Source organism: Colossoma macropomum, unplaced genomic scaffold, assembly GCF_904425465.1.
Source record: "Colossoma macropomum unplaced genomic scaffold, Colossoma_macropomum, whole genome shotgun sequence".
NCBI classification, from domain to species: Eukaryota; Metazoa; Chordata; class Actinopteri; order Characiformes; family Serrasalmidae; genus Colossoma; species Colossoma macropomum.
In genome coordinates, this window is record NW_023494789.1 from 8,204,034 (window position 1) to 8,228,327 (window position 24,294).

The 24,294-nt window shown below is 40.0% G+C and overlaps 1 protein-coding gene across 1 annotated transcript; it reads left to right on the plus strand.

The window, feature by feature from the left end:
- Positions 1–406: 406 nt before the first annotated feature.
- Positions 407–23,833, plus strand: map3k2 (mitogen-activated protein kinase kinase kinase 2). The gene is made up of 17 exons (XM_036569984.1): positions 407–845; positions 3,449–3,521; positions 3,641–3,759; positions 6,793–6,833; positions 7,409–7,508; positions 7,777–7,890; positions 9,583–9,664; positions 10,527–10,657; positions 10,796–10,875; positions 13,864–13,931; positions 14,163–14,252; positions 15,283–15,504; positions 15,667–15,815; positions 16,007–16,138; positions 17,058–17,187; positions 17,529–17,706; positions 19,002–23,833. Exons 2-17 carry the CDS (start codon positions 3,518–3,520, stop codon positions 19,219–19,221), a joined length of 1,860 nt encoding a protein of 619 aa, XP_036425877.1. The 5' UTR covers positions 407–845; positions 3,449–3,517; the 3' UTR covers positions 19,222–23,833.
- Positions 23,834–24,294: the final 461 nt, after the last annotated feature.

Sequence of the window (24,294 nt, forward strand, 5' to 3'; positions counted from 1 at the left end):
TATTATTATTATTTATAAAACAACTTTCATGAAAGAGAGCAGGTCAAAGTGCTTTTCAGAGTATTCATAGAAAAAATGACATTCAGAATAAATAAGAAAAAACACATTTTTCATAAAATACATAATAATAATAATAATAATTCTATCAGAATTGTGGGTTATTGTTATCTGTTATCTGTCAAAACAGGAAACCAACTAAAATTAAAATGTTAAAATTCGAGAAAAACTAATCTGAACGTTTTATTTTAATTAGTTGAATGTTTTAAGACTCAATTCGAAGCTTTTTAAGCGATATTAAGAGATTCATTTAAAATGGCCCCTCTGTGTTTTTTTCTCGTGGGCTCCGCGCCGTAGGACGGAGAGCGCAGGTCTCTCTGACGTCCTGAGTGTGTGTGAGTGGGCTGAGTGTCGGACTGTTCCACCAGCAGCGGCGGCGGGGGGTGAGCGGCGCTCCGTGACCATCACACTTCTGCTGCGCCGTGTTGGACGGTTTTCGCATGTAAACAAAACCAAACTAACGAACGTGGATTTGTCGTCGCCGTCTAACCGTGTCCGAGTTGTGTTTGGCTTCGTGTGCGATGCGCCTGTGTTGACACGACCCGACTCGGCTGGTCTGGATGAAATGTAAAGCGAGTTAGCTGATTAATCGCTCGGCCTGTGGCGCATCGACAGCGGCAGCGTCTGCTAGCCGAGCTAAGCTAATGCGCTCGGGCCTCGGGACTAAAGTTGAAGTTGCAGACGGACTTTACAACTTCTGACTCCCGCTCGGAGGCTCGCAGAGTCGCGCAGGGACCCACGTCGTAAGGCCACTTGGATGAGGAACTGAAGCTACTCAGACCACCCAGGTGATGAAGGACTAGCTATGTTTTTTTCCGTCACGCTGAATTTTTGTGATAACATTATAAGCTGCAGCTGTCAGTCGAGCTCCGAGTGAGACAGCGCTAACGAGCCAACCTGGCTAGCTTATTAGCAAACTAGCTGGTAAGTGTTCGGACGTGTGCTCGTTGGCAGCTTACTTATTGAAAGCTAGCTCGATAATAATAATAATTGTGTGTAAACTAGGCCATTAGCTGCCAGACTGGGTCTCAATGTCTAATAATTACATGGAGAAACTTGGAAAAACCAACTTGCTAACCTAGCTAGCTGGTTAGCTAGATAGCGACATCGCGCGCCTGAAGACTAGACGAGGCTGAAGTCTGTCTTATCCGTCAGCTTCTTGCTCGAATTTCCCCGTTCCACCTTAAATAGTGCAGCAGGTACACTCTGGAACCTGAGCCCAGAATGTTACTGTGTGCAGTTTAAGGTGGAACGGGAAAATTCGAGCAAGAAGCTGACGGATAAGACAGACTTCAGTTTCTTGCGGACCGGTGTACTTAGGTTAGCCGGCTAAGTTAAGCGAATGTCGTGTAGTTAGCCAATGTGCTGGGCCCCCTTTCTCTGTAAATATGTCAAGTATCTTCTGGAAAGTGCTGTATTATTTATTTGCGTTTGTTTCTACGTTGAGGGAGATGATTAGCTAAATTACGTACGTAACTTACAGATTAGCTTGCAAGCAAAGCGGACATGCTAGCAATTTCCAGCATCCTCGCAGAACTGCTGAAGATGTTTGCTTGATAAGCACCATTTTGAATCTGTAAAACACTGTTTTCATTGTTGTCGTGTAATCTGTAGCCACATTATCTAATGAAGTCAAGTATGTCGATTGAGGACGCGCAGGCACTACGCCGTCTGTTGAAATAGTTGACCTGAGCACGCTGCGCTTTGCTAACAATTGGGCAAAACAGTTTTTGACAGCTGTGGAAGCCATAGACCAGTGGTCACCAACCATGCTCCTGGAGCTCTAACGGACTTTAGCTCCAACGCTAATCAATCCCACCTGATTCACCTAATTGCTGCTTTATAAAGTCATTGATTAGCTGAAGGAGGTGTTTTAGATTTGGGCTGGAGGTTAAACCTGCAGGAAGGTGGATCTTCTGGAGGAACGATGGTGACCACCCCCATAGACTCCATAGGCTAAGGTTTCACTAGTGCGATTACATGAAATGAATGTATCAGTTCCTGTACACTGTCACATGACAGCGTTATCGTAGTGCATATAAATTGACTCATCCATGCTAAACCTGCCAAGTCTGTATGATAAAGTCAGAGTCATATTGGTTTCAGCAGGTAATTGCTTAAAAAAAGGTCAGCATACATTTGACTGATATGTCAGACTGATGTTTGAGCAGAATGTTTAGGAGACGTTGGGCTATTGTTCTTAAACTTCTGCTTTTTTATTCATTTTTCTTTATTTGTAGACCTATAGAAAGAAGTGTTAGATTTCTCCATAATACTAATCCAAGCAGTTTTAGTCCTGCTTTCAACATTTTATGATTGTTTATGTATCGGCACATATGTACATGAGAAATATTGGATATTGGCATCGGCCCAAGGCTCTCGAATTGGTGCTTCCCTGAATAAAACCTTAAATAAGACACATGCTGATGTTTTTTTAGTGTATTTACCAAAAAGATTGTTTGAGTGATGCCATAGAAGAACCACATATGACTCCTTAAAGTACCATGTTTGAAAAAGATGTTTATGGGTGTAAAGAACCGATCAAAGACTTCAAGAACCTTTACTTAATGTGAAGCTTCTACACCAATTTTAAGAGGAATTCCTGTGATTTTTCAAAATTTCTGCATAATTAAATGGTTAGGATGTAAATAGTCATTCTGAGTAGTTTTGTTAAGTGCTTTGTTCTAGAGTCAGAATTGTTCACAGTGGTGGTGATGGAAACCAAGTTGCCTGAAGAATTTAATTAATTTAAAAGCTCCCTCACAGAAAGTTATTACATGAAATAGTCATGAATGTGCTGCCTGATGTCTGAGACATGGTTTTATGATAGTTTTGCGACAATCTTTTGTCCTAAAATGTACTTTGTATGTCCATTCATGGCAGAGAGGTACATGGAGGGCCTTGTACAGTGAAATAGTCCCCGAAGGCCTACCTATATCTCAGAAATATCTGTTTTACCTTCGTTGACGTTACATATGAAAAATACAGAAGACACACGTAGGTTCATTGGTCATTTTGGATTGTAAATGAAATGGCTGTGTTTACATTGTGGACGTCACAACCCCTGGTTCCTGTCACTGCCACTGTCGGTTAGTCGATTAGTTTCTCTACAGTAAACCATTTTACATCAGATCACTCATTGGCTTTGTTTACAGTGGAAATCACCTTAAGGGATTTTTTTTCCTAGAAACGTTATGTGAACGTTTAGGTTCTGTAAACATTAAAGAAGTTCTTCACACTTGTACATCTACTTAGCAATAATGGTCTCAAAGGTTTTTTTTTTTGAGGAACCAAAAGTGGTTGCTCTATAGGATCACACAAAGAGCTTCTGTTTTTAAGAGTGTAGCATGTTTAATTCAAACTTCTAAAGTGATGTGTTCTCCGTATATAGGAGAAAGGAACCCATTTGATGGGAGCGTCCTCTTTCCTGAACTCCTGGGGCAAACTGTGAGCAGTTATCATGGGTATGTACCAACTTTCTAATACAGAAAAATAATGACGCATGTATGCATACATTTTTCTCAATTCTCATGTTGCTGTGTCATGTTTAGGGTTGTAAAGTTGTTTTTGTTTATCTTCACAGACGATCAGGAGGCACTGAACTCTATCATGCAGGACTTGGTTGAACTGCACCGCTCTAGCCGGCCAGCCATGTCTCTGTCTGACCTGGGCAAATCTAAGGCCTCGTCTCCCAAGAACCAGGTGTGATCTCTTTGTGTAAAGTGACTTTTCAGACAGGCAGTGGAGTAACGGCGTGGTACAGTTGCTAATCCAAACCTCAAACTATCCAGACTCTGGTCGAGTAGCTGTGTCGCACAACAGAAGCGTGAAAGTAGGCGAGGTACTGTGGAAGTTGTGTGATGATGACATGATTTTTCTGATGACACTAGTGTTGAGAAAAAACAGTAAACACAAACTTCAGTAGCAACAAGGGAGGAGTTGCTCCAGTAGTTCTCATTTGCCGTCTGCGCTGCGTTTAGTTTCATGTGAGATTCTTGCTAGCTAGTGTCTTTTTAGAAATGGAAGTTGACCTTGAGTGGTGGTGTGTGATGGTTCTCTGATGAATGTGTTTGACCAGTCAATGGGCTGCAGTATTTCTCGGTCCACACGTTTATTACAGGTTGGTGTGCAAAAAGGCTGACCAAATTCAGCATGGGTCTGGATGTGATGGGCAAATGTGTGATTAAAATTTATAGCTGTACTGTGCCATCCTGCACTGCTCTATGGAAAAATGCTGTCATTTTCCAATGCTGGCTCATGCAAATATATGCATAAAATGGAGGAAGAATAGGGCTGCAGGATACAAGTTTTGTGATTATGATGCTACCTATTGCTATTTTGATCTTGTAACATTTTAAAACAGCCCAGACAATGGTGTTTAAGGATTGAACTGTATTATTTTAAAAAGAAATTACATTTGTTGGTTTGAGGTTGAATTTTTGTCATTTTCTCACCTGTGCTGTTTCTGAAAAGATCACTTTTAGGGCTGCAACAAACGACTAATTTGATAGACGAATAATCTATCAATTACTGAAACAAATAATCAATTATTCGGATTATGAATAACTACATTACCAAATAACTTTTATGTAGCTATAGGCTTTTAAATTTAGCTTAAGGTTGTTATGCATTTGCTAACTAACAATGAAGACAATAAAGATGAATAACTTTCAAGAATTCACTGTTTTAATTAACCTTCCTGCTAATACAAAAGATAAAAAATAGAACTCCAGTGTATTTTTCTTGTCAAAATCTATAACCAAGGATGTGCAAAGTAGCAGCAATAAAATATAACAAAACTAAATCAGTTTTTCTTTCTTTTCTTTCAAGTAAATAAAAAATCAATCTAAATTTAAATGTTAAATTTAAACAGTGCAGTCTGTGCTCTGCATTCTGCTGTCTGTCTTCACTCTGCTGAAACTACATTGTACAATCACAGGTCTTTATTAAAACGGAGGAAAGTCAGCGTCTCTCCGTGCTCCTGTGTGAGACTCGCTCTCCTCTGAGAGCAGATATTCCTCTCAGCAGAGAAGATGCACTCTGATAGAGCGGATGATAACGTGGCGAATGTTTGTGGCGGACTTCTCTATGAACAGTTAAATTTGAATGTTTTTGTATAAACGCTTCATTTCAACGGTAACCCTTTATCCAGCTACCTAAACTGTTAGCGAGTGGTGCCAAGCATTCGCAGAAAACAGAAAAACGTTTGGAAATGCTCTCTTATGTTCGCTGAATTTGACCGCACCGGTGGCCTTGACGCTAAGATGACGATGCAGTGTTTAAACGTGTAAACGTTATCTGGAAAGTAAACAGGGTCGCTGTGAATAATAGTTACTTGCTTCTCTGTTCCAACTCCATTAACGAATCGAGTTAATAGAGAACAGCATTTCAAAATACAAATGTTACAGCTTGGCTCAGAACATGACGTAGGACGGCTTTTAGCATTAACGGTAGCTAACTAGCTCACTAGCACAACTATCACCGCGTCCCAAACCACACACTTCACACACTACACTAATGAGTGCACTTCTAATGGTATGTGCGCTGTTTTTACACACTATTTAGGTTGCTGGTATGCGATTTGGGATGAGACGTATCTTACTGAGATGCTCTGTCATGGAGGATGTGCTCCCATGACAGCTAAGCTCAGCTTTACAAATAGCACAACTGACGACCCCCCCCCCAAGTTTAGCTCCAACACTTTGAAGGAGTTTGTTCTTGAGGCTGCCATCGCGCTGTTGTTAACTGTACAGTAAGCGGAAATGTAAAAACGTTCCTAGTGAGCGCAAGAAAGACGCGTAATGACATCACCAACTAATCAACGACCAAATTAGTTGGCAACTAATTTGGTCGTCGATTTTAGTCGACTGAGTCGAATAATCGGTGCACCCCAATCACTTTAAAGTCTTTCACACACAGAACCCTCTATATTACATTACAGCTTTTTATCATTCACACTTAAAGCGTAAATGGTATTTTACCAATGCACACATTTACATTGCCATGACACAGAACACATTGGCGTGTTACACAGGACCTGACCCCCTCAGCATGAGTGGCCAAAAGCTCTTGCATTTCTGAGACCCCACCTGCACTTTTCCAGATATACTTGAAAATGAATTTTTTTTCCTCTGCATTTTAACGCAGTTTTCAGTCATTAAAAACAGAGGTTTTTGAAGATGATCTTGAAAGTGGAGATTTTTTAAAAGCGGGTTTTCATTTTGACATCACATTGTTAACTTGTGTATCTCTGACGCTGTTTTCATTTATTGAACATGCAGAACTCTGTCGGAAATATGACCTGCTGCCTGGGTTGTTTCTGTGTGTTCTGCAATTTAGGGGTGATTTGGGACAAAATTGTCTTGTGGTGATCACAGGCAGAGTGGAATAGGGAGACTGTATATATATCATTTGTATGCACACACATTTTTTTTATATATATATATATATATATATATATATATATATATATATATATATATATATATATATATATATATATATATATATAGAGTTATTACAGAATATTCGGGGCCTCTTTCGAGTGAATCTCACTGTGTGTGTGTGTGTGTGTGTGTGTATATATATATATATATATATATATATATATATATACACACACACATACATACATATATACGTATTTGTGTGTGTTTGTCAATATCATGACAACCATCAGTTGATGTACTACAATGTAGGTTTGGGTGTTTCTTAATGGTGCTTTCTTTCTTACAGAACGATATTCGAGTGAAGTTTGAGTACAGAGGGGAGAAGAGGTAATGACTTTAATCATATAAAGCGTTTTTATGTCACAGTCTGGTGCTTGAATTAGTTTATATTAGGTTGGAATTTGATTCTTGGCTAAGGCCGTATTTACAAAGCCTTTGAAGACCTGAAAGTTATCATGAAATTGCTGAAAACTTGAGTAGTTGAGATTTGATAAGTAAATTATCTGACCTGACGTTGTTTAACGTTGTTTAAATTACTCTAATTCTCATTACCCCAATGTGTTGACATGTTTTGTATTACATTTATTTATTTCTCTTTTTTTACTTTTAACTGTTCTGTTCTGTAATTTTAAAGTTTTCCTAGAAAACGCAAACTCTCACTGATGAGTATGCTTAATATGGTAATCACTCTGGGCCAGGACTTCTCATGTAGTACTTTTGTCCAATTTTATCAGATGAATTTGGTTTAATAAAGAGGAAGCAGTGAAAGTGAGGTTATAAAAAAAATTAATATTGTGCAATGGGTTGTTGAGGGTGGTGTGGTGTTTTAATAAATGTAACATTTTAAAGCTGTTGCGTTTAAATAATACACTCTAATAGGAATACTTTATATTCTGTTCCAGGATTCTGCAGTTTCCTCGGCCCCTCAAGCTCGATGATCTGAGCACCAAAGCTAAAGTGGCATTTGGGCAGACCATGGACCTGCACTACACCAATAATGAGGTATCAAAGAAAAGACTCTCTAGTAGTATAGGGCCTCCATGTCTTTCCTCAACTCGCATACAGAGGGAACAATTATCATTTTAAGTAAATAAGACCAGATGCCTCAGAACAAAAGCAATTTGAAACAGAATCTAAAAATAATTTGGCTTGAATCATGTGAAAATGCTGAACGTTAGTTTGTCATTAATCCAGAAATGAGTAAGCACTGCCCTCTGTTACGTTTACCCCACATTTATATTCTTTGACTTTCTTTTTTCTATCTCTGTAGCTGGTGATTCCTTTGAGCACTCAGGATGATCTGGATAAGGCCGTGGAGCTGCTGGACCGTTCTGTCCACATGAAGAGTCTTAAGATTCTGCTGGTGCTGCCAGCATCTTCCCAGGTCGGTGTGAGCTCAGGGCTGAGGCTTTTTTATGACCGACCTCACCAATGTTGTTTGTTGAAACCCTTATTTTAAAACTTCTGATCTTACTAAAGAAGATTTTAGCAACCATGCTTTGGCCCAGTATACTGAGTTTATGATGCTCACTCATTATGCTGCATTGCACCAGTGCCCACTGCAGTTCACACATAAGAGGCCATTATGTGGATTGTTGTTTTTCAGCTCTTTTCCTTGAGTACCCTCAGCACAGTGTGTTTTCTGCTGAAAGCTGCATCTAAGTAAACACATTCAGCTTGATTATCATCAGTTGTGTCTTTGCTGATTGAAAACCACACTGCAGCCATGTGTCAGGGTACCCACAGGTCCTTAAAGACATATAAAATAAATAACCGTGTCTAAAGTGCCTGTGTTTTTACATTTTCTTTTAAATTTTAACAGACGTAGTCCACTACAACAATAGATAAATCATTTCAGAGTGTACCACCATGCACATGTCAAAGGTCATACTGCATATAAAAGTAGCCTTATCATCAAGGAAGTCCAAAAAACTGGATCCAATTAAACAGTATGCCAAAAAGTAAGCTACAAATGAAGCTAAATCTTAACATATCAGTCCAGGATGTCTCATGCACATGCTAAAAATGAAATGATTTACTGTATCACTAATTGGCAGCCTTTTCTACGTAAACTGTGCAGCTGTTATTGTCTTTCATATTGTCTACTGGGGCTGTACAATATTGACATAAAATTTGTTTTTAAAATTTGTTCGATAAAGCTGTTGGATGTCACGATGACTGTTTGAGAAGCGATAAATCATTATTAAAGTAGTGAGGCAAGTGCCGACTTTTTTGGATGTATAAGCAGCAATCTAATAACCTCTCTTTTAAGCAAACGGCAAAAAATATAATTACAAAAGCACCATTCACTGCTGTTCAAAATAAAAAGAAAAGAAATACTAACATCAGAACTGCAAGCACATTTTTTTGAGCACTGAAAGCCTCAGAAACAGTCAGTATAACCTCAACATTTCCTTCCATAGAAGCTTAAACAAAGAAATATGTTTTACATAGGGACATGAATGAATAGATATGTTTTTTTTTTGTTTGTTTATTTATTGTTCAGTGCTTGCTGTAACAGTAGTCCTTACTGCCTCTCACACTTAAAACACAATCCTGGGTGTGAGAACAATCCTGTTTGATGTATTTTTACAGGCTACATTGCAGGACTAGTTTTGAAAAGGTTTTTGAGCTGTGCACATGTGTTTTGTGATTTCCTGTGTAGCCTGAATAATTACTAAAGGTACTCTTCTACCCTAGGGGGAGTGTAGGGCTCAATTCCAGCTCAGAGAAGCACTCATTACATTGCCAGGACAAACCGTTAGGAGTCTATTGACGTCTCTGGCGCTACGTCTAGGAGTTAATTTGAGGCTGTTCTGTTATCACAGCTCTTAATGATTTGTTTGTCCCGGAAACTCATATCGTGGTACAGATAAAATTTCATTTTATGCTGCAGCCCTCTTGTCTATGAAAACACAAATATTGGATTAGTGGCTTCACCATAGTAAAGGACTTGAATTACTTTTTGCTCTGTTAAGGTCTTAAAACCCTCCAAGTTTAATAGACATACAGTATAGGAATGGATATTATTATAGTCAAATATTTCACTTACATTATTTTTTTTTTTCTCTTTCAGAACTCTGTGTCCAGCATGGATGTGCTGCCGACTTGTGAGAACCTGGACAATACGGACAGAAACAACATGTTGGCCCTTATAGGTCAGAGCTGAGTCTAGATCACGTGTCAAGCTCTAGTCCTCGCAGGCCAAAACACTGCAAACTTCAGCACACAGCTTCATTAAACACACCTCATTTAGCTCATCAGCTAATTAGCAAGGTCTTCATGAACTAAATTCAGAACGTTAGATGAGGGTAAGCACTAATCTCTGCAGCACTGTGGCCTGCAGGGTCCCCAGTTTGACATGCCTGGTCTAAATAATTGGCACAATATCTCAATTCTGGAAATAGCGTTCTGTGCATGTTTTGTTTGTATTTGGTAGTTTGCTGATGTGTCCAGTCAGGTCTGATAGACTAGGAGAAACACAACCTCTGCAATGAGTATGTTCCAGATTACTGGAATTGGAAACCACTGGGCAACAGCTTGAAACATTGCTCTTCCACTTTAGCATAAAGTATATTATACATTCAGATGTGGAATCTTTTGTTACTCTGCATGGTCCTTGTTTCTTTTAGAGTTAGACTTGGGCTGATGTTCATTGGGCCACGACTGACTGTATAATCTATCCCTAGACTATGAATAACCTGTCTAGGAAACTGTAGCTTCAGTCCGGTAAATCAAGCAGTCAACAAAATTTCCATGATTACAAAAATTATTATACGATTGAAAACTTACTAAAAAGCCTGCTTTCGAAGTTCTCTCTGGGCTATGTGGCTGTATTGGATTTGACTAAATGAATACAGAGTAAAAGCACATTGAAAAATGTAATTGATTATGAACGTATGGCACCCATTTTTCAGACTGAGATGCTGCTCCTGAACATGTCCGTTTTCTTTCAAGCATTAGATTAGATTACGTTAAATTAGATACTGATTGCTGTCTGAATGCCATGTCTCTCTGCAGGCTCTCAGTCCACAGACCGCAGCTCACCTCCTCCAGGCTACATCCCCGATGCCCTGCAGCAGGTGGCCAGGAACGGTTCTTTCACCAGCATTAACAGCGAGGGAGAGTTCATACCCGAGAGCATGGACCAGGTACACACATACTGTGTTTTAGTGACTTTTAGCTGTGAACTGAGCTCAACTAAAATAATTGCACCTGTTTGGATCAGCTTATAAATAGTACGGTGTTGCACCTGGTTGATCATATTTATGTTGTATTCACCTGAGTAGATGCTGGATCCACTATCCATGAGCAGCCCTGAAAATTCAGCTTCAGGCAGTTGTCCTTCTCTGGATAGTCCACTTGACGGGTAATTCTGAAGTACATGCACACACAAACACAAGCTTTTCTGTCGTCCTAGTAAGGATTAGGAATGTGCGCTAATACTTGAGTACTGATGTAAAGGGGAATTTCTTTAACTTTTCAAAATTGCTGTATACAACCCTAATTGCAAAAAAGTTGGGACGCTGTGTAACATGTAAATAAATGTAAATGTAAACAGAATGCATGATTTGCAAATCTCATAGACCGATATTTTATTCACAATAGAACATAGAACACATATCAGATGTTGAAAGTGAGACATTTTACCATTTAATGAAAATATTAACTCATTTAGAACTTTGTCAGCAATGCATCTCAAAAAAGTTGGCACAGGGGCAATAAAAGGCTGGAAAAGTAAGTGGTACTAATAAACAGCTGGAGGAGCAATTTGCGACTAACTCACATGACTGGGTGTAAAAAGAGCATTTTAGAGAGACTCTCAGAAGCAAAGATGGGCAGAGGTTCACCAAAAAATCTACAATCTAAAAATTGTGGAACAATTTCAGAAAAATGTTCCTCAAAAAAGTTGTGAACACTTCGGATATCCTATCATCTACAGTGCATAATATCATCAAAATATTCTGGAGAATCTGGAGAAATCCCTGTACGCAATGGACAAGGCTGCTGGTCAATATTGGATGCTCGTGATCTTCAGGCCCTCAGGCGGCACTGCATTAAAAACAGGCATGATTCTGTACTGGAAATCACAGAACACTTCCAAAAATCATTGTCTGTGAACACAGTTCGCTGTGCAATCCACAAATGAAAGTTAAAGCCTTTTTATGCAGAGAAGAAGCCATATGTCAACACGATCCAGAAACGCTGCTGTCTTCTCTGGGCCAAAGCACATTAAAAATGGACTGAGGCAAAATGGAAAACTGTTTTGTGGTCAGATAAATCAAAATTTTAAATTCTTTTTGGAAACCATGGGCGGCATGTCATGCGGACCGAAGAGTAAAGTGACCATCTAGCTTGTTATCAGTGCACAGTTCAAAAGCCTGCATCTCTGATGGTATAGGGACTGTGTTAGTGCCTATGATGTGGGCAGCTTACACATCTGGAAAGGCACTATCAATGCTGAACAGTATATAGAGGTTTTAGAACAACATGCTCCCATCCAGACAACGTCTCTTTCAGGGAAGGCCTTGTATAGTTCAGCAAGACAATGCTAAACCGCATTGCATCGATCACAGCAGCATGGCTATGCAGAAGAAGAGTCTGGGTGCTGACCTTTCACCAATACAAAACATTTGGTGCATCATGAAACGAAAAATCCGGCAAAGAAAACCCAGGACTGTTGGTCAGCTAGAATCCTACATCAGACCAGAATAGGACAACATTCCTCTCCCAAAACTCCAGCAATTGGTCTCCTCACTTCCCAGACTTCTACAGACTGTTGTTAAAAGAAGAGGGGATGCTACACAATGGTAGACATGGCCCTGTCCCAACTTTTGAGATGTGTTGCTGCCATCAAGTTCTAAATGAGTTAATATTTTTATGAAATGGTAAAATGTCTCACTTTCAGCATCTGATATGTGATTTATGTTCTGTTGTGAATAAAATATTGGTCTTTGAGATTTGCAAATAATTGCAGTGCAGTGTTAAGGATGTGATTGTGATAAACCTCATGCCAAGTGTTTCAAATCTCAGATTTGGCCAGGGATAGTTATCGTTAGGATTTTATTGATATTGACGATGATACAAACACTGCTTATTGGTAGCGATACTTATCGATACTTATCCCTGCAGTTGAAAATATTAACAACCATAAGCCATTAAAAATAGGTTACCCCTGGTTTTCAGGACAGCTCACACTGAGTTCAAACTTCAGCTACCTAGCAGCTAGCGATTTCTGCTATGCTTGCTACAGAATTTTAACTCAGTACAGACTCTGTTTTCAGCTTCTAGCTACGGTATGCATTTTTCTGGCTGTACGTGCTAATTTGTAGAGTTTGAATAAAAAGCTTCAGTTATGTACCAGACCCCTGACTCCACTGAGTTTCTTGGAGAGAATCGAACATTACAATATGTTGCGTTCAGCTGCACTATCATCAGATTTAGTAAAGTTAGCCCACATTTTTGAACATTGTACTTTTTCAGCCATGACCGGAGAGCAGAGAATGACGCTTGGCATTCGAAATGGTTAAGGTGGTCAGAAAAGAGCAAACGCTTTAGTCACACGCAGCAGAGCGCCCCTCCCACTGATCCAGTCTAGCACCACCCATTTAAAAAATACCTGCTGTGTTGTAGAATGAATTAGCTTTGCATAAATAATGATTTACAGTTCCTCCAGGAGCTTATCGATATTTCAGTACTGATCAGTCAGCAACTGGTAACAATTTAGTATTGGTTCTTGATACCCATCCCTAGACATGGCTTAAAGGTAATTTAGTAATCAGTAGATTTAAGTGTAGTATGGCCACCTGTGCAACTGGCACTCTGTTGTACCAACGCTGGTACTCAATCAGTGTATTGTTTAAGCAATAGAACACGAGAGGGAGTGTGTTATTGTGAATTACAACGACTAATTTAGCTTGGATCACAATTATGATGTTATTTGTGATAAGCAACTTCAGTGGCCAGCTCAAACCTTTATACAAAGGCCTCTATGCAAAATAAAGAAATAGGTAAAGTGAAGAAGGGCTGAACATTGTATCAATGTCAGCTTTGATATTGGCAGTTTCTTTCGTGTTACAGGTAGAGCCATAAAACTGTCGCAGGTTTCAGTTTTTTCAGTATTTGCAAGCATATCCTAAATGTCGTTGTTATCATAAACAACAGCAAAATGGGTAAAATGCTTCTCAAGCAGAAACAGCCACTCTAACTAACTGTTGTAGAGGGCAGAGAGTAAGGATACAGCAACTGCAGTAGTACACATACGATTAAAATGTTTTAAAATTTTGTTGTTTTTTTTTTTGTCGTTTCACTCACTCGTAGTGCCTACGAATGACTGTTGACTTCTCTCACTTTACAGCGATAACTATCCTAAATCCCGCATGCCCCGAGCTCAGAGTTACCCAGACAACCATCAGGAGTTTCCCGGTAAGCTATTTTATGGCATTATTCACTTTTAGTCAGAAAGTTAAGAACAAGTTAGCCAGAAGTTAAGAACGCTGCTGGAGTTGTCCTGAAGTTAGGACAGTAAGTAGGAAATGTTATCTAGTTAGAATGTTTCTGTAATACTATTTTCTTATGTGAAATTTAGAATAAGATTATGAAGCTCTGTTACTGGAGTACGGCCCCTGTTTTTTTAAACTTCTCTCCTTGTTTCAGAGTGTGATATCCCAGTGTTTGAAAAGTCAGGGAAGGGTGGCACATATCCACGGAGATACCCAATCTTTGGTCTGCAGGACTACAGTGATGGTGAGGAAATACGTACACACACACACACACACACATCCGTGCCAGGCACCCTGGCCTAGTGCACCGTCAAGCTGCAAGAGACGGCATGAAGTTGGTGCTTGAGCCCCATGTGCCGATGACGTTTGATCGAGGAGGCAACTTTCACCTTTCTGCTCAGGTTCTCGCGCTGCCCTTCACAAGGGATGAGCTGACGCTGGTTTGGCTTTGGCAGCGTAGGCGTTTTAAAAGGAGCTGATAGAGGAGAAAAAGAGACAAAGACAGACTCAGGTGCATGTCGAGAGACAACGTGAGGACGGGGCTCGGGTCCCACATGTTCTTGGCGGTGCACTAGGCTCTGGTGCCTGGCACACGCTGGTGTCCTGCAACAGCTTTCCTGTAAACCATGTTGCCTTTGATTGAGTTGATCAAGTTGGTCAAGCTTTTAGACGAGTGCCTGTTGTATCGATGGTAAATATTATTGGAGAAGTTATCGGAAGAAGAGTAGATGATGAAATGGCTAGAGTTTGTAAGTCAGACTACATTATGAGATACATTGCTGCATGTGGCTTATGTCGTTAAGAAACCCAAATGGGCTGTCTGTTGATTAGATAAATTTACTTCTCACATTAAAACATTTTTATCTGACATACTATACCATACTGTTTTTCCCTAAAATCTTTTAGAAAATACTGTGTTACTTTGTTAAAATAAGCCATAATGCTTGAAATGGATATATAGTTATTAGAATTATTATTATTATTATTATTTTTTTTTTATTTATTTATTTATTTTTTATTGGGGATGCACCAACATGGGAACTGTGGGCCGATGCCAGTGTCTGGCATTTTTCTGATGCATTTCTGTAAAATTACAAATGGAGTAAAATCAATAAAATGCAAGCGGTTTAGCACAGTGTCACCTAAACATTCTGCTTCCCCGATTTCAAAAAGTACACAATCATCTATCCACTGTCAATATTTCATTAAGAAAATTTCTCCTAAAATTGCTTCAAATTGCTTCTAAAATTCTTCTTCTCTTTCTGTTCCTTCAGGACGCAAGACGTTTCCGCGAGCACGTAGGACACAGGGCCATGGTTTCCGTTCTCCAATGAATTTTAGCCCAACCGACCAGAGCCCAAGCACCAGCAGCGGAAGCAGCATCTTCACACCTGAGCTGGAGGAGCCAGTACGCCGTCGCCGTGGCAGTGACATTGAGCCCAACTCCAGCACCAACCCAACCCTCTCTGTCATGGACATCAGCCCGCCCAGCCGATGTAAGACAGAGCATTATATGTGACACAATGTGCACAAGCAATGTCACTAACAAACTTTGACATTTTCATGGCTGTTGAGACTGCCCTTTGTTTTGAAGTAAAAGAGATGATGGATGTAAACTGAACATATCAGTAACTTTTCATATATGTGTGTGTGCGTAGCTCCTCGTGCCCCCACTAACTGGCGTCTGGGTAAGCTGCTGGGACAGGGAGCATTTGGTCGAGTCTTCCTGTGTTACGATGCTGACACAGCCAGAGAACTAGCCGTCAAACAGGTCCAGTTTGATCCAGACAGTCCAGAGACCAGCAAGGTGAGGCAGAGAGGGAAAACTATGCATACATCTCAGTATTTTTCTTACTCGAATACTGTGATTTAGGCCAGGTTCGTAACTGTACTCTGCAGAGATTTCTATTTGTGCATTCATGTGCATTTCTGTTGTACCTTATGATTTTGTCATATGTGTGTCTTAATTTATGTATATTTGTCTGTTTGTATTTTTAGGAGGTGAGTGCGTTAGAGTGTGAGATCCAGCTCCTGAAGAATCTTTGTCACGAGCGCATTGTCCAGTACTACGGTTGTTTGCGGGACACGCACGAAAAAACTCTGTCCATTTTCATGGAGTACATGCCTGGGGTAAACACCAATTCTGCTGTCATTTGAGCAAGAACATTGTCAGGGCTTAATTTGATCCAGATTGATCCAACAATCTGTAGAGATGCACACACACAATGTGGTCAAAGTTATGTGGACACCTGACCATCACACCTGTATGAACTTGTTGGGCTTCCCAATCCAAAACTATCGACATTAATATGGAGTTGCCCCTCCTTGCAACTACAACAGCCTCCACTCTGATGGGAAGGCTTTCCACAAGATTTTTGAGTGTTTTTGCCCATTTAGTCTAAAGAACATTTGTAAGGTCAGGCACTGGTGTTGCACAAGAAGGCCTGGCTCACAATCGATGTTTCAATTCATCCCAAATGTGTTTACTGGGGTTTGGCTCAGGGCTCTATGCAGGCCACTAGAGTTCCACCACACCAAACTTGTCAGATTTCATGAACTGACTTGCGGCAAAACTGGCATCCTATGACAGTGCCACATGTAAAGTCACTGAGCTATTCAGTATGACCCATTCTACTGCTGATGTATGTGGAGATTGCATGGCAGCGTGCTTGAATTTTATACAACTGATAGCAGTGGGTATGGCTGAAACACATGAACTCAAAAAGTAGGAAGGCTGTCCACATACTTTTGGCTACATAGTGTAAATGTTGAGATTATCATTATTATTTTAAAACCACTTCCTTGTTTTTACACTCATTGTCCATTTTATGAGCTCCACTTATTATATAGGTGCACTTTATGCACTTTGTTTCTCTGAAATTTTATAAACCCCTGTTGTACCCTATTCTTCATTCTCAGCACTGCAGTTACAGTCATTTACAAATTAAGCCCTGTACATTGTATACCTAAGTGTTATAGTGGATGTTTGTCTTTCTTATTGTGAAATGCTGTTTTCAGAAATGTGATTTATTTGTGTCTGTGTCCTCAGGGCTCAATTAAAGACCAGCTAAAGTCATACGGTGCGCTGACAGAAAACGTTACACGTAAATACACACGGCAGATCTTGGAAGGAGTATGTTATCTGCACAGCAATATGATCGTACATAGAGACATCAAAGGTGAGACCCATATCTTTTCAGTACAGGCCGTAAATGGGTAGGCCATGGCTTTTCTCTGATATTGTTACAAAGGTAACTTGTCAGTATGCATAACGTGAGCTGTTTTAAAGAAGACGTTTAGTCAAAAATGTTTGTTTCTAAGAATGAATGAATGTGAATAGCTATGCAAATAACATCCACGGTTAACAGAAGTTTTTTGCTTCCAGTGTTAGCCTTATTTGGTTGAACTATTCCTTTAATAATAGTTCTTAACTTTGTCTCTGCTTACCTGTTTCTCCTTATCCATTTCACTCCTACTTTCTCCTTTCTTTCTTTTTTGTGTCTGCCGTTCATTCTTTCAGGTGCCAACATTCTGAGGGACTCAGCGGGGAACATAAAGCTGGGCGACTTTGGAGCAAGTCGCCGACTGCAGACCATCTGTCTTTCAGGCACAGGGATAAAGTCGGTGACTGGAACGCCCTACTGGATGAGCCCAGAGGTGATCAGTGGAGAGGGCTACGGGAGAAAGGCTGATATCTGGTAAAGAAAAATTATTCTTAACTGTAGCACGAGTGTTCTTAAGTGTAGCGCTTCAGCACCACGAGACTGAGTTTATGGAACAATGTTATTAATACAAAACTCAGTATGTGTAATATAATAAAAGATTGTACAAAAGCATATTTGATGTTTTACCCTTCTGAACTTTATTTTTCTTTCTTTTTGTAAATATACGCTTATTCCAAATTTGATGTCTGCAACGTTTTCTAAAAAAAGCTAGGACAGGAGCATATTTACCACTGTATTACAGAACCATTCCTTTCAACAACACTTAATGAATGTTTGTTGACTGAAGACAGAAATTGACCCAGTTCTGATGCTGTAATTTTTTTGAGTTTTACCACTATACATGTCATTAGCTCCACATCTGTACAGGGCCTCGTCGCCTGCCATATTTTGTGCTTCATAATGTGCTACGCATTTTCAAAGGGGTTTGGACTGCAGACATGCCAGTCTAGCCCCTGCACACTGGGATTAAACAGCCATGCCATTGTAACACATACAGAATTTGGCTTTGCATTATCATGTTGACATAAGCATGGATGTCCCTGAAAAGATGTCTAGAAGGTAGCTCCACAATGTGTATATATCGCTCAGCATTAGTTTTGCCTTCAAAGCTGTACAGTACACCCCCCATACCATCACAGACCCTGGCTTTTGAACTTTATGCTGGAAACAATCTGGATGGTCCTTTTTTTTCCCCTGGCCTCGAGGACATGTAGCTTATTTCCATAAACTGTCTTAAAGGTTGAACACGATACCAATTTCCACTGACCATCCGTCTATTTCATATGCACTGTAGCCCAGAGAAGTTGTGGCGTTTCTGGATGTTACTGATGTATAGCTTCCATTGTGCAGTACAGTCCTAACTTACATTTGCAGATACAGCAACAAACGTAGTTCATTGTCAGAGATTCTCACATCCATATGGTGATTCCTGTCACACAATGCCAGTCTTTAATGCAGTGTCGTTTGACTGATTGAAGGCCCAATGTGGTGCATGTTCCAGCTTTTTTGGAGTGTGTTTCAGGCATCTCAGAATGAGTGTAGATTTACAAAAAACAATGAAGCTGATAAGGTAAAACATTAAATGTCTTGTCTTTGTACTGTTTAAATACTGATCAAACTGCACTTATATTGTCCTGACTTTTTGCAGTTGAGGTTTGTATATTTAATAGTAATGTATAGTAGTAAAGCATTTAAAACATTTTTGAAAGTAATTAATGTATTACAGTTTTGATGTTTCTAGTTAATGTGAATTGTTTTCTTGGTTATAGGAGTGTTGGTTGCACCGTGGTAGAAATGCTAACTCAGCGACCTCCCTGGGCAGAGTTTGAGGCGATGGCAGCCATCTTCAAAATTGCTACTCAGCCCACCAATCCTTCGCTCCCACCCCATGTGTCTGACCACTGCCGTGACTTCCTTAAGCGTATTTTTGTGGAAACGAAACAGCGCCCGGCTGCAGAGGAATTATTACGGCACATTTTTGTTCACTAACCCATCCTCCCCCTCCATCACTGACCAATCAGAAAGAACCCTAAGTGTCTGTAGACTCTGCCCTTTTCTAGACTCCTCCTGGGCCTGCTGTAGATCGCCCCATTGGACCAGAAAGAGCGTGGGTGTGACTTAGCAGGTAGGAGGCTCACATTTTATGCCTCTTGGTGGAGGACAGCAATTGGGAGCAGCTTGATTTCCGTATGAAAACATTTGCACCTTAATTTCACTCGGGGGTAAGTACCCCTAAAGACATTTGTTATCTTTGTATCTTTGTAGACTTTTAAGCCGTTTTGTTTTTTGTCCTGAGTTGTTATTCCCTGCAATTGTGGAATTGGGAGCCTTAGCTCTGGGGAGTCTTGTCAAGTTCTTGACTCGCTGGATGAATCCGAGAGGCTGTCTGGTCCTGACTCGACCCAGAATGTACCGTCAGCACCCGCAGAACACGTCCGGTATGCCGCCAAGCTGCTAGAGAGAAAAAAAGGCAAACATAAAGGGGACAGAAATGAAGAAAGGAGACCAACCCATCCAACTTGGCTCTCCCAAGTTCTCATTCTCTTGCACAGTTTGTGTAAATGACACATATACACACACACACACGTTCCTAAAGGACTATACTGTAGAATATGTCACTCACTATGCTGTACAAACATTAGTTTGCTGTACCTCCCTCTCTCTTTCTCTTTGTCCACTCTTACTTACCAGAGAGTGCCACTGTGTTGTGCTGTAGAATCTGGCAGGGTTGTGATTCCTATCTTTCTCTCTCCTGACCACAATCCTTTTTTTACTGTGTGCCTTTTTAGATTTGTGGAAGCTTGTTTTTTTTTTTTTCCCTGCAGTTCTAATTTAGTTTTTGTCATGGTACACAACCAGTTTGTACCACAATGGCTAAGCGTTCTGCTATGAATCTACAATATCTCTGCTTAAACCTTTGCCTTCTCTCGTTACCCAGTGCCCCCTTTCCGTTTCAAACTGACTCCAGGTCAGCTCCTCAAGCGCTCCTTTGCCTTTCTGTAACACAGTGCCGTAGTCTTCAATCTGAACCGAGGTCCTCTGAAACAGGTTGAATATCAATACATTCACCAAAGCTCAAAGCCCAGAAACACATGCTGGGGTTGGTGCCTAGACAGCAGCTCAAAGTAGTCTCATTTGCCCTGTTCAAACACATGGAAGATTGACTGAATATGCGAATGGCTTGTGTAGGTTTCAGTGCCACTACGCCCAGATCCTTGCAATGGCCGTATTTTGGAAGAAAACAACACTCTTTAGTATTATTATCTTGGTGGGTTTTTTTTGCAGTACCGTAACATATGAAGAAGAAAAAAAAGATTGTTTCCATCCGTTTTTCTAGAGCAGACCTCAGAATGCCCAGCATGAATTCATGATTCAAATCAGTGCTCAGTACTTGACGATATGTAACAGTTTGAAGTTGACCTCAATCCCACAATGCCTTGACACAGGTATTTTTTTCTCACCATCTTGTGCTCTTCTTTACACTGCTTGACATAGTCATGCACATGTGCATGTGTACGCGCGCACACACACACACACACACACACACACACACACACACACACAAACCAACACGCACACACTACTGCAGTATGCTTATGCTCTTATCTTTAGTTTGCAAAAATGCAGCGACGTCTGTAAATCAAAGATTACGTATCGCCTCTCTCCTCCTGGTATGTTTTTTTCCTCGGTACGCAATTTCTGTTTGGTACCACTGAGCTAAGTTCACCCCCCCCCCAGAACCTTTCTCTGTACTTTACATTGTCCATTGAGGACCATAGTTTTTACATGTGCAGCACCACTTGATTTCCCTAATAAGTGCACATATTTAAAGGAATACTCCAGTGGTTTTCAACCTAAACTCTTTCTGCCACCTCAGTAATGTATGATTACCATGGCTAATAATCTGAACCCTTTTCCCTGTACAAACACAATATACATTCATATGAAAAGCTTTTGGGCAGTTGCTGAATTGTCAGTGAAGCACACTTGTACCGTTGGACAGTTGCAGAATTGTCAGTATATGCATGGTCAGTATACTGTCAATATGTTCTTTTTAAAATTTGGACTATTTTTTCAGATGGAAAAAACTGGAGTGATATGTTACCAGTGTAGTGGTATGGGCTGAGTTGTCACAGATTCCCTTGTGATTGCCGTGGATACCGAAAAAACCTCAGATCATTGGAAAAAATTAGAGAACAGAATCCAGTAGAGCAGAATTGGCTCTATGCCCCCCAAATAATTGGGTCTGTTAGCTGACATAACAGAAATGAGAGTTAACATTCTCCTCCAAGCATGTCGAGCTGTCCAACACTGTTGTGTTAGTGGCAGTTTGAAAAGATACCATGGCGCTTCACGTCTCGCACAGTCATAACAAAAATCACCTGATCAGCTATTAAAGCTAACTGCAGTTATTTTCCACGTGTTTGTCACAGTAGAGACTAAATTTTTATCAGTCGACGCAAATGCACTTAAAACGAAAGCAGAAAACGCATTTATTGACACGGTTTTATGTAATTATATGGTAAATAATCATCAGGTACAATTTCATGCTCATGAGAGGTGTATGTGCCGGCCTTCACCCTCCTACCTTGGTAGCATACTGTGAATGGAGGAGAGCTAACTAGCACATGGGAATTGACCATGACTAAATTGGCTGGCCAAAATTGGGCAAAATCCAAAGTTTTTGAAAGACATTCTCTCATGTCAGTCTCATATTAAGACATGTATTGTTAGATTTTAAGTAGTCCATATTGTCTGTTATAATTCACATTATCTGTTTATGTTCTCAGGCCTCAGTAGCTGCTCATTGGCTTCTTTTAAAAGAGTGTTGTAAGTTTTTCCAGGAAAGTCCAAGAAAATGTGATGAAGTTGTCTGTAGAATCAACGGTATGTTACAGAAGTGGCAGATAAAGATTAGGCTGAAAAATAATGGACTAGTCCTTTTATAAAGAAGTGAAATGTTGTGCATTGTTGGCTCAAATGGTGTAAGCTCTCAGTGAACAGAGATCCCTGTAGTGAATTTATACTTTCATGCTCAGAGTGCGCAAGTCTTGACTGAAAGTGCACTTGGCGTGCCTTTTGAAGGATGCAGCTATTAATGTCCACACTGCTACTGGTTTTGGTAGTTTTCACTTATCCCGCATATACTCTTTTCAAGAAAGCTAACCAGAGATTCCAATATAAATTTGTATTATTAGCTTGGAGTTTTGATAGAATAGATTGTTGATTTAGGAATGACCTCTAGATTTAGCATCACTTCATTTGGGACGGTCTGAATGGTTGCGTAAGCTTGAGTGACAGCACTTTGACTCAGTTATTGAATTTTTGAGTCATGGTTTTTCATTCTGGTGGAAAGGAAATTACTCAGTTGTTTCTTGTAAGGGAAGTCTGATGCCACTTTGATGGTTATGTTTCAGAAATATTTTACTATATTTAAACAGGTACTGTAGTGCTCAACTCAGAGCAGTGGTACAGACAGGCTGCGTAATATTGGAGAATACTTGGAACTAGCCTGGTAGAAGACTGTTATTGTTTTTAAACAATGAATTGGTTTATTTTGGTCATGGTTTTATAATGGTCGTGGCTTTAGGGTGGCACTGCATACAGTGAACTGCCCAGATGCACTGAATGCTTTTATCTAGATGAAATACATTTCCTACCAATAGTCGGCACTGCAGCTCTGTGATGAGTAGCATCACTAGCAAATCTGCAAGCCTGAATAGTCAAGGCACTAAAATGCCTCTGTACAGACTTTGACCATTAAGAAGTTACACTCCAACAAATGTTTACAGTTTTTGCACTCCAGGTACTGAGGAACCATTCTGTTTTACTCCTATTTACGGAATCATCAGTTCGGTCGAATTCCTTTAGAGTGATTTATAGCAGCCAGTTAAACTAATAGATGCATAGGGAATTTCACAATTTCTGCAATATTCAGTGGTTGAGATGTACAGTAATTAGGAGTGGTTTAATGTGAAGTGGTTCATTATAGAGAAATATGCCAAATTCTTTTCAATTGTGGTGATAGGAACCAAAGGTTGTGATGTCTACAATGCAAATATAGCCATTTTATTTACTATCTCAAACCACCAGTGAACCTACACGTGTCTTCTGTGATTTTATATGTAATGTTGATAGTAGTTAAATAGTGGTAAATCTGAAAAAGAGATTTCTTTGGGGACTATTTGGCCTTACAACTCACATTTTCCTCCCCACCAGGAATAGATTTAAGGAAATATGTTTTAGGTCTAAACCTTTTTAAAGCTGTCGTAAAACAGTGTCTCAGGCATCAGACAGAATATTCATAACCACTTCATGTAATAACTTTTTATGAGGTAGCTTTCCGTTAAACTCTTCAGACGTTTGGTTCTTATCACCACCACTGTGAACCAGTTTTCTCTAGAACAGTGCATTCCGCATCAGACCACTCTGAATGATATTCTTTATATCTTTAAAGCTACGGTTATGCAGATTTTTTTAAAAATGGATGAAATTCCAGTTTAATGGCACCCAGCTTCATTAATACAAGGTCAGGTACAAGATATGGACCCCTTGGCAAGTAGCCATTGATGTATTCCAGCTCCCTCAAAAAAAACAGAGCACTTTTGGGACCTTTCCATGTTATTTGCTAATGAATGCTATTCTTCATTGCAGTCAGTTGGCACAACAAGGAGTCACAGTTGCCCTTCCATGTTGTGTCTTGCCAGATATTGCTGAACTGGTTTGTGTCAAAAGGTCAGAAGTTGGCCAGTGCTGGTACAGAAAGTACTCCTATTGCTTTAGTAACGGTACAAGTGCCAGTTCTCAAACCATTGGAACTTCATTTTTTTATGTTTTCATTTAACTTGATCTAATAGGAGGAAAAAAGCATTATTTGGTGTCTGTTTGCGTACGTGGTGTACAGATTTACTCCACAGTGAGTATAGGCGTTTGTAATGTATGTACAATTGTCTGTCCTTTCGATGTTGAACTTTTTGCACATTTTTGAGACCATAATTTGTACACTGATTTTAATACTTTTGCCAATGAATGTTTGTGTGTGTGTGTGTGTGTGTGTGTGTG